This window comes from Limulus polyphemus, unplaced genomic scaffold (genome assembly GCF_000517525.1).
Source record: "Limulus polyphemus unplaced genomic scaffold, Limulus_polyphemus-2.1.2 Scaffold456, whole genome shotgun sequence".
Lineage (NCBI taxonomy): Eukaryota > Metazoa > Arthropoda > Merostomata > Xiphosura > Limulidae > Limulus > Limulus polyphemus.
This window is the reverse complement of record NW_013666066.1, coordinates 132916-144227: the sequence shown is the minus strand read 5'-3', so window position 1 is coordinate 144227 and position 11312 is coordinate 132916. Positions and strand designations below refer to the sequence as shown.

General features: G+C 34.9%; 1 protein-coding gene across 1 annotated transcript in view; it reads right to left on the bottom strand.

Moving 5' to 3' along the window:
* Nucleotides 1-1284: 1284 nt before the first annotated feature.
* Nucleotides 1285-11312, bottom strand: part of LOC106458395 (chitinase-3-like protein 1) — a 16583-nt gene continuing 6555 nt past the window's right edge. The window contains exons 5-9 of the mRNA XM_022384585.1: nucleotides 10094-10197; nucleotides 6465-6588; nucleotides 5246-5431; nucleotides 3326-3448; nucleotides 1285-1846 (exon numbers count right to left, since the gene is read on the bottom strand). Coding sequence (XP_022240293.1) covers nucleotides 1418-1846; nucleotides 3326-3448; nucleotides 5246-5431; nucleotides 6465-6588; nucleotides 10094-10197 — 966 coding nt within the window. The 3' untranslated portion in view covers nucleotides 1285-1417. The remainder of the gene's footprint in view (nucleotides 1847-3325; nucleotides 3449-5245; nucleotides 5432-6464; nucleotides 6589-10093; nucleotides 10198-11312) is intronic.

Here is an 11312-nt window from a genome sequence, read left to right as displayed (position 1 = left end):
TTCTGACACTTCTCATGTAAGTTTGTTAATTTCCTACCAGGTAAAATATTTCTAAAGGTTGTTATTTCCTGATTTTCGAGCAAAGCTATGCAAGAGTTATCTGTCCTAGCCACCGCTAGCTTTTGAAATACTCTAACTGAATATTGGAATTCGATTGTCACTCTTATAACGCACCCAAGGCCCCAAAGGACGGATTTTTGATTTGGTTGTAACGAGCCGGGAACCTTGGATCCACGGGACGGTCCACAAACGATTGGCCCCGAGCTCGGTCCAGTTTCAGTGGAACTTAATTTATATGTTGAAAATAAATATAAAAGTATTGTCTGTTGTCTGTTATATGTACATGTAACTGCTTCGCAGGGTGTGGATGGATCTTCACCAAAATTGATTTGGAGGATCATTAGAACCATGCAGGGATACATGCAAATATTCAGTTTTGCTGTTTTTATGGGCGTTTTTTTTTTACCACTACTTTGCTCCCTGTTGGTAGATCTACACCAAATTTGGCATGAAGGTTTGTTGGGTCCATGTGGAGATACATGCAGACTTGCGGTTTCACATTTTGTGTTTTGCAATTCTTATGGGCGTTTTTTAAAGTTATATATATGGGAAGCAACTTTTCATGTCCTAGGATAACTTTTCATTAATCATAAATTTACATAACTTCTGCCCAGGAGATGGGTACTCTAGCTAGTTATTATTATTCTTTTTAGGCTCAAATTATTCGTAAAAAACTGAGACCATGCATTACAATTAGTTTCGCGTGCTTCAATTACTTGATAAAAACGTTCTTAACGAGAAAATTTTATATATATATAGTTAAACTCAGAACGGAATTTTCAGTTTTTGTTTTGTTTATCCCACTGTGCGGAATACCCAGTGCTTACTTATTATACCGTATTAAGTAACAAACCGTTTTTAATGAACCCTCTCTTATATTTTGACGTTTAATTTATCCTTCCTTTACTTTGTTGTTACTGGATAGAAAATGAACGGTAGGATTATAGAAAGCATTACGTTACACCTCCCAGCGGTTCAGCGATAAGTCTGAAGGCTTATAACGATAAAAAATCCGAATATCGACACCTTGGTGGGCACAATATAGATAGCCCATTGTGTAGTTTTGTGCTTAACAAGAAACAAGGTATTATGTTGTTTAATATAAGTAACAAGTCTATGCTTAGTCGAGATACATATAAACATTTCAAATGTCAACTTTTATTTTGGCAACTCCAAATCCAACTAATAATCAAAACAATACAATTTCACATTTCTTCATTTTTGCTATATTTCATTTGTCTCAGAAAAAAAACAAAAAAAAACATTCTACAAAGTTCTAGATTTTATTTTGTTGATCTAAACTTTAATTTCAGCAAGGAAAAATAGCATTTGCAACTACTTAAAATTATCAATCTTTCTAACAACCAGTAACCAGCTCTGGGTGGGAACAGGCATTAATATTTGTGTCAAAGACTGTTTTGATAGGACACTGGAATGTAAATATTTTGAAGGAGGACCCGTTTCTCACACACTGATAAAACCTTCTACAGTCTTTAGGATAGCGAAACATGCCTTCCTTTTCACAAACTAAGGTGTTACCATCATCAACCGTGGATCCTGGTTGTGGTGACTGGGTTGACCCTCCAGGGCTTGGTCCACTAGAGCTGGCCGTAGAACTTGCTTCTGGGCGACTTGTAGTGGTTACTCGCTCAATGGGTCCGTTCAGACCCTCTTGTAGAATGGTCAAAAGTGGATATCGTTGTCCATGGCACTTTCCATTAAAATCTTCAGTTTCCAATGACCAAACCATCCCTCCTCCAAGATCCATCTTTTTAATATAATCTGTCTATAATACATAATAGATATAGTATATATATATATATATATCGGTGTTTAGGTTCAAGTAAATTTAATAGGTAAATTTTCAAATATTTTGGAATTTAAAATTGTAACTCATTAAAGTATACATTTAAATTACCTATAAAAACCTAATGATGTGCCGCTATGTTTGAACTTGGTAAATTCGTTTCAGAGCTCACATAGAGAAGTAGGAACAAAAATGAAATTAAAAGTTTATAGTTTATACACGATTGTTTGTTGAAATTTCGCATAAAGCTACTCGAGGGCTATCTGCGCTAGCCGTCCCTCATTTTTGAGTGATAGTGTAGACCGCGGTGCTTCTCAACTGGGTGAATGGTTCACCCAGGGGTTTTGTTTATGTTATATTGTATTCATTCTAGTTGTAGTTTGATGTATATATAAGTCATAATAAAGAATTTAGCGCTTTTTATATTTTTTTCGAATTGGGATGAGTGAGCTGTTGTGAAAAACACTTAGGGGTGAATGATATTGGAAAATTGAGATGCACTGGTGTAGAAGGCAGTTACATACCGCTAACTCCTAGTTTACTCTTCACTAACGATTAGAGGGATTGACCATCATATTATAACGCCCCCATGGCTGAAAGGATGAGCATATCTAGTGATGGGATTCGAACCCACTGCCCGCAGGTTGCGAACTGAATGCCTTAACCACAAGAGTAGATTAAAAAATATATCATAAGAAACAATGTTAATGGTTTAAAAGTATTATAATGTGATTAAAAACAAATTTTTAACTGCTTACATAATATTGTGTCAACAATATTAATCAATTTTATAAAGCATGTTGCATGAAATATATAAAAGCCAGCGTCTGTCTTGTCAAAATGGACTTTTTTAATGTCTAAAATCCAATTTCTATCACTTTAATATTGTTTTCAATTCTAAAACTGTTTATAGAAACGCTTCAACAATTTTCCTTCTAACAATATTTTTATTAACGTGCTCCACGCAGTACATATGTAATTTAGAATCTCTGTATATTCTAACCCTTCAACAATTTTGTTTAAGCCTTTTTTCAGTGTAACACGATTTCTACAGCCGAAGCGTTGCAAGTAATAATAAAAAAAAGTTGTTATGAACGTGTGTTTGACATTTTTGAAATTTTTTTCTTTAACTATTATGGGATATTATACAATGGCTTTTACTATTATGGGTTGTTATAGAGTGGTTTTAATTATTATGGGATGTTATAGAAATGGTTTTTAACTATTATGGGATGTTATATTTTTTCTTTCATGAGAAACGTTATTTACTTCAGTCTAGTATATGTGATTCCTCACTTTAGGCTTAATTACAAAAAAAGGCTCATTTATCACATCGCGATAAAGTAAATTAGCATGTTCAACGACAGGTTTGGATTCCATGATCCGGTGATTGCGAGTGCAGCGCCTTAATCACCAGGCCATGCAAGATCCAATTTACATACGAAACTTTTTTAATACCTTTATCCGGAAGCTTTCAGCATCATCGTAGCCACACCACTGCCTGTCTTTATACATGTATGGTACCTTATGATGAGGATCTCTAACAATGGTCCATTGGCTATGCTTCAGGTTGGGACAAAGCTAAAAATGAATGTATTATTGCTATAATTAGAGCTTTTATAAAGACATAATGAGTCACCAATAACAAAAGAATAAAAGATTTGCGAAATGAGGTCCATATGAACCTCTTTTCCCTTTCAGACAGGAGGACCATGTGGACTCTTTCCGCTTTTAAACAGGAGGTCCATATGAGTCCTTCCTACCTTTTAAACAGGAAACCCATATGAACTTCTCCATTTTAAACAGGAGGTACATGTGAACCCTTCCTCCCTTTCATACATATTTATGTAAACTATTTATACCCCAATTTTGTTGTGGGTCCATGACTTAGTTGATTATTGGGTCCCTAATAAGTTAAGAATCTCACATAAGATATAAACAAAAATAACACAGGCCTGTGATGATTTTATTGCTTTAAAATTTTTACATGCTCTACAGTAATTCCTGTACGCTGAATCTGAAAATGATATTCATTTTTCTCCATCAGGTACAGATCGTTCACAAAACGACATATGTACTTTCACATAAGTGTATCATTTTCATTGAAATACGACCAAACCTACAATCTGAACTTAAAATTGTATATCTTTAAGTATTAGATAATATATTATACTTTTCCCATTTAACCTTTGGGCTGTAAGACTTTTTTTCTTATTTCATAGGTATCTTGATATCATTAATCTTATGTCGTACGATCTCCATGGAGACTGGGAAAATAAAACAGGTCACGTAGCTCCTCTCTATCCGAGACCTGATGAATCTCCAGAAGATAAGACTTTAAACGTGGTAGATGCAAGTTATACTTTTATGAAAATCTTTTAATAAGATTCTGGTGTATTTAGTCATTTTTCTTACGTACAATCTAAAATTTCTAGAAGAGAATCTCACGTTCACATGCACTGAATAGCGAAACATTTTCGTAAGTGAACCAAGTGTGTTGAATGGTTATATTAAAACTTGGTTTTTTGATATAATTAATATATCAATCACTGGATATTCATCTGAAACTTTCATTGAAACAAGCCGAACTACTCTTATAAAAAGACTTGTTTTTCTTCCGCACTTGTAAGGTCTAAGTAATAGATTTTTGTTTCATATTTTCTAATGTACAGATCTTTCACAAAACGACATATGTACTTTCACATAAGTGTATCATTTTCATTGAAATACGATCATATTTTGTTATGCTTAAAATGTTGACAACCACTGGCTATAGATATCTCTAGACCACTCGCGACGTGAGAATCTCATCGATCGTTCTAGAACCCAGAAGAAACACACCGCTAGCATATAAACGGTTAACAGGCCGCATGACGTGTCATTTCTATGCGTGCACTTTGAAAATATTTTTTCTTTTGAATATTATTTATTCGTCGTTATGGTAACAAGAGATTGTGTAAATGACCCAAATATACTCTGTTATATTTGTGGTAAATTTGTTGTAAATTTGATATGAGTGAGAGTTTTTTCTTCTTCCCGATTTCTAAAAAATCCTTACGTGATAGAAAAAAAATGAATATTGTTTTCAAAATCTTCGTAGTTAAATTACGGAAAATCCGTTATAAAACCAAAACAACTTTTATCAAGTTTAAATTCGCAGGCCTCTATAATAATTACCGGTACAGTCCCCTGTGTATTTCACGTTGAAAATGAATGTTTCAGTTCTATACACTCATAGCTATAACAGGTAAAAACATAAAATAAAAGATAGCTCACACCAGTTGTAAGCAGTATAAAGACAAGTCCATAATCTGAAGGTTAATTTTTTTTGTCTGATAGGACAAAAATTGTATGATTTGTTTTTATACACACACTCACTTCAATGTAGCCCATCATCCCTGGTTCTCTCGTGAAAGGTCCCTGTTGACCCGGTCCAGTTACTGGAGCATCGAACCCATTTATACTGGTGTCCTTCAAGGTAAAACAACGTCCGTACAAAGGAAGCCCCATCGTTATCTTTTTTGGATCAGCTCCATTTTTAATCCAAAAATTAATGGCGAAATCCTGACATTTAATAAATATCATTGTTAATGGAATGATAATATTTTATCATATTATTTATATCATATATTAAACATATGGTTTTTTAGGAAAAAATGGTAAGAAAACTATATGAAGCCTTTTTTAAGAAAAAAAGAACTTAAGATGGAATTTTTAATAAACAGTACGCCTAAAAATGTTTGGTTTAAAGTGGACGATATCATGTTTTGTATTTCAATATAAACATCCTTCGCCCAAACTACTAAGCATAGGTGATACATATAACATTTCCTACACCGTCAGTTCAATAACCTCAGGACTCAAAGTATCTATCTCAAGCGATATGTGGGTTTAAGTCACAATATTGAGATTACACGTTATCGGAAATAAATTATATCATCAATGAAAGTGCTGTTATGGCTTTATGATATACATTTAAGTGCAACTATCAAATGAAAAAATGTTTCTGGACGATGACGTTATCAAAACTAAGTTTACAACACTGATACAAAATAGAATAAAAAACTCTGATAAGACCATTCGGCTTGAAATGTAGAATTATTATTATTATATGTTTTTACAATGATAAAGTTCCGTTATGTCGTGCCTACAATGATAAAGTTTTGATATACCATGGTTACAATGATAAAGTATTGTTATAACGTAGCTGCAATAATAAAGTTTAGTTATATCGTACTTACAATGATAAAGTATTGTTATAACATAGCTGCAATAATAAAGTTTAGTTATAACGTAGCTGCAATAATAAAGTTTAGTTATATCGTACTTACAATGATAAAGTATTGTTATAACGTAGCTGCAATAATAAAGTTTAGTTATAACGTAGCTGCAATAATAAAGTATTGTTATAACGTAGCTGCAATAATAAAGTTTAGTTATAACGTAACTGCAATAATAAAGTTTAGTTATAACGTACTTACAATGATAAAGTATTGTTATAACGTAGCTGCAATAATAAAGTTTAGTTATATCGTGGCTATAATGATAAAATTCTGTTGTATCGTAGCTATAATGATGTATAATTTTGATACTTTACCACGTTGAATGTCTGGTCTTCTGGGGATTCATTCGGCCTTGGATATATGGGAGAATTATGGCCTGTTTTATTGTCCCAACCTCCATGGAAATCATATGTCATGATGTTGATGATGTCCAGATATCTATGATTGTCACAGAAATCAATAGCTGGTATAAATCAAGAACACTGAATGGGCGAAAATTGCTCAATCGTCAGTTTATGAAATTTGACATACATTTATTTAATATATGTCTATTTATATTCAAAATAAATATATCCTCTATATTTGAGTAGTTATGTATTGACAAGCGTTTCGTTTTTTCTCCAAACATATCAGTTTTAACTTATTGAGAGAATACGATAAATTATAGTTCAATAGTTACTAGGGATGTCAAAAGTTAATCCATTCACTAGGTTAAAACTTTTGACACAATACACCAGGTGGCATAAGCAGGTATTGAATGGTTTCGTTGGCAACGCTTGTTAAAAACTGTTTTTGAAATAATATTTTTTTAAGCCTTGAGGGTTGTTTTCTTGTTGAATTTCTTGCAAAGCGTTTCTGGTCTATCTTTGCTAGTCGTCCCTAATTTTCAAGTGCTTGCTTGTTTGTTTTGAAGTTAAGCACAAAGCTACACAATGGGCTATCAGTGCTCTGCTCACCACGTATCGAAACCCGGTTTCTAGCGTTGTAAGTCCGCAGACATACCGCTGTGCCACTGGGGGGCAATTTTCAAGAGATAGACAGCTAGTCAACACTACTTATTACCAGCTCTTAAGCTAACCTTTACCAACGAATAAAGGGATTGACTGTCGCAATATAACGCCCCCACAACTGAGAAGGTGAGCATCTTCAGTGATGGTTTTTGATTCCGTCTCCTATAGATTGCCAGTCTTGCGCCCTAATGACTAGGCCATACGCAAGTGGTTTACTTTCGTATACTGCTTAAACTAGAGTTTATGTGTTAGTCTAAGAACCAAGGCAGCCTCTTGAACTTTGGTGAAGAAAAAAGCCTGTTTTGCAAAGGCCTACAACAAAATAATGCTAACGCACTGATGGAATAGTCATCTGTCTTACTGCAAGGTTTGATCTCCTACTTGGATCTGGAAATTAAGAAAATGAAGATGTATGTTCCACAAAAAATTAATATGGTTTCTTGGCCATCTTTAATTTTTTGTGTAAATATCCGAAAATTTTCCAAATATATCATACAAAGTAAGAAAATGTTAGATTGCACAGTGTAAACGAAAAACAAAAACTATTCAACTTTAGATGCATATAACTCTAAACTGTAACAAAAATACTTTTATTGAAGTTACTCGTTTTGCAGGCATTAAAAGTATCAAACATACTGTGGGTGTGAACGTGCTTTATAGTCACTATGAGAAAAACCTATACACTGTTTGATACCTTTCACTATGATATAGGTCTAGCTTATTTCTCTTTGGTTAACTTGTGTTCAGTGTTACTGCTGAGGAGTGGAAGTTTCCGAAATTAGTATAACACATGTTGATCAAAGTGTAGATTGAAGTGGACCTCCCTTGAACTTAGACATCGAAATTAAAAAAATTTCGGAATAGTAAGTTTATTTATTATATCTGCTATTGTGCGGCTATATAATGTGAGGAACTGAGTAATGACCAATGACAGATTTTCTTCGCTTCACCTATCCAGTGTATAGATTTTTCTCATAGTGACTGCAAAGCACTTTCACACCCACAATTGCTTACCAATCATTTTAACACCCGCAGACCCTCCTGCATGCTACAATTAGATTTCCAGCGTGCTTTTGACTCTGTTTGGCATCAAGGTTTACTCCACAAATTGCATATGTTACATTTTCCTGTTCTCTATATTCGTTTAATTTCCTCTTTCCTCCACTGTCGGCCAGCCGTGATTTCTGTTGATGGGGTGGGTTCTCTCTTTCGCTCTTTCACGCTCCATGCCGGAGTCCCTCAAAGGTTCTGTGTTATCCCCTCTTCTTTACGTTCTCTATGTCGCTGATATGCCATACTCCCGGCCCCTCTTCAGTTGTTTCAATATGCTGATGACACTGCATTGGTGGCCCACTGTTTCACTATGTCCACCCTAAATAAGCTGCTCCGGGCTGCTGTAAATTCGTTTTTGTATTGACGTCAATGCTGGCGCTTTATGCTTCAATGTCCCTAAGACTCGAGGCATTATTTTTTGGCTCGACACAACGTAAGTTACCCCCCTTGCCGTGACCCGTCTCTGTTTGACGTCCGTATTGACAATGTTACCATACATCTTTCTGACTCGGCGACCTCTTTGATAGGCATCTTACCTGGAAACCACACCTATCCGCCATTTCTGTTAAGGTTTATCGCAGTCTTCATCTACTCTGTTCTCTAACCGGTACATTCTGGGGCCTAAACCCTCCTGTACACGCATAAGACCTTCATCAGACCTGTGGCCTGGATTTCCGCCTCTCGCTTTCAGATTCTGGAGCGCCATGCCCTACGGCTTGCTTTCCGTATTAAACTCCCGAGTCTCACTACAGAATTCTATAGCCGTATCACCTTTCCTCACATTCTGCTTTCGACAACTTCGTACTCGTTATGTCAATAAATGCCTTCGTGACCAAAATTTCATCTTCTCCGACATTCTCGCCAACACAGTTTATATACAAAGAAACATTTTGGCACCAGCCGATCATCTACTGAATCTTTATGTTCTGTCCCTCCTACCTGACAATCCCAATCATGTTGAAGTACCGATGTCTTCTCTTCCCCCTTTTATCTATTCTGAGTCCTAATACTCATGGACTCCATTGCCAGTTCCCACAATTTTTTTATTGCGTGAAATAGCCCGAACCGTGTACGCTTTGATTTCTCCAGATCATATCCTCTCCTTGCCCATAACGCTATACTTCAATTCCCAACTTCCACCTCCATTGCTGATTTTGCTCTTTTACCCACCTCTTATATTCTCCATTTTTATCTATGTCACTTAGCCGACGAGAGGGCGTAATCCTCTACCCCCCGAGATTGGAATGAAATAACGCGTATGTTGTTGTTTCTCTTTGGTTAACTTGTGTTTGTTCAGGGTTAGTGATGAGGAGTGGAATTCTCCGAAACTAGTATAACCTAGTAACACACGTTGATCAAAGTGTGGATTGAATTGGACCTCTCTTCGGAATACTAAATTTATTTATTAAAAGGCATATTAAAATACCCGATGATTTTCAGTAGCCACAGGAAGATTTACTATACCAGAAACTACATGTTTTAGATACTTTTATGCCTAATCACGTACCTTTTATTTATTGTTAATTGTTAAACGATTATCTTCCACTCAACTTTCTGATATCAGAGAACTCAGATCAAGTACTTGCATATTTAGCACATCCTCAGATCTTAATAAACATAAATGGTGGTTAGAAACTTTAATCTTGGGTAAAAAAAAATTATGTTTTTCGAAATATGTACAAATGTTTGGTTTGTTTGAAGTTAAGCACAAAGCAAAACAATGGGCTATCTGTCCTCTGCCTATCACAGGTATCGAAACCCGCATTCTAGCGTTGTAAGTGCGCAGACATGCCGCTGTGCTACTGGGAGGGAGGAGAGTATAAAAAGATGAAAACAAATTTGTATGAATGCTTAACGTAAATAGCATTACAGTAACTTACTGTGAAACTTTAGGGATGTCGTAAGCTGTTTCCACAGTTTTCTTTCCAGCCGAGACGGCGGCAGTCAGTAAAAGACCATGTGGAGAGAAAGCTTGCTTGAGCTCCTATATGAGAAATTTATATTCAGAAAATTGCTCAGTAAATATATATAGAAACTATGCTGTCCCCCCCATAAAAAAACAAATGATGAAAATAAACTGTAAGTATATTACATTAAAATTAAATGGACTTTAATTAATTAATTCATTTTGCTTCAGATTATTCCTAGGTTAGTCTTAGTGCTTTCAAAAACCTTTCTTCGTTAGTAGTAAACTGGGAGTGACTAAATAAAGATACGTGTGAGAAAAGGGGATGACGTCATGACAGATTACCATGACAACCCAGAAGTTAAGCCTCATTCTTTAGTTCCTCATTCAGCTTATTCCTTTTGTTTGTACTTTAGATGAATTGAATTATATTAAAGTTAAACAATATACTGAGAAGTTTAAATTCAATATATATATATTTAATGTGTGAAATTCATAATATTGAATAAGCTATTGTTACGTAATTTATCAATTTAAAACCACACATGCTTGCTATATACCGAATACTTTTGGGGGAGCCTGAATATCTGAGACAAAATACAATATTTAAATACAAGCAATGATCAAACAAATTTCTATGCCTATGAAAACTATATTTTTACGTATTGTTACTTTTATTTTTTAACATCCTCTTACAGTCAATATCAGATTTTCTGGCTCCTGATGGTAATATTAACCCGACTCTGCGTATTTTGAAACGCCACCACAACAATATAATACAAAAGCAATTTGTTTAGTACAAATGTACAGTCCAAACAGCTGTGAATTCGGCGAAACTAGTATGTTTCAGCATGAGTAGCGAATCAAAGAACATATTAGGATTTTATGTCACCTTTTCTTCACTGATGTTCACGTTTTGGCGAAGAAAAAAAATTAACAAATACGGAAATAGGTGGTTATAAGTTTTTAGTACAAAACCTAACTTCAACTTGAACCACAAAAATATGTCTCTCACTTACTCACGGTATGTAAGAGGAACTTAATGCCGATATATGACTGCCGCGTCATTTTACAACCGTACTAAATGACTACCGGTGCATTTTACTGCCGGCATGTTTTCTGCATGTATAGAAATTATATTATCGGAATATTAAGTTTGTTTGTTTTTGAATTTCGCGCAAAGCTACACGAGG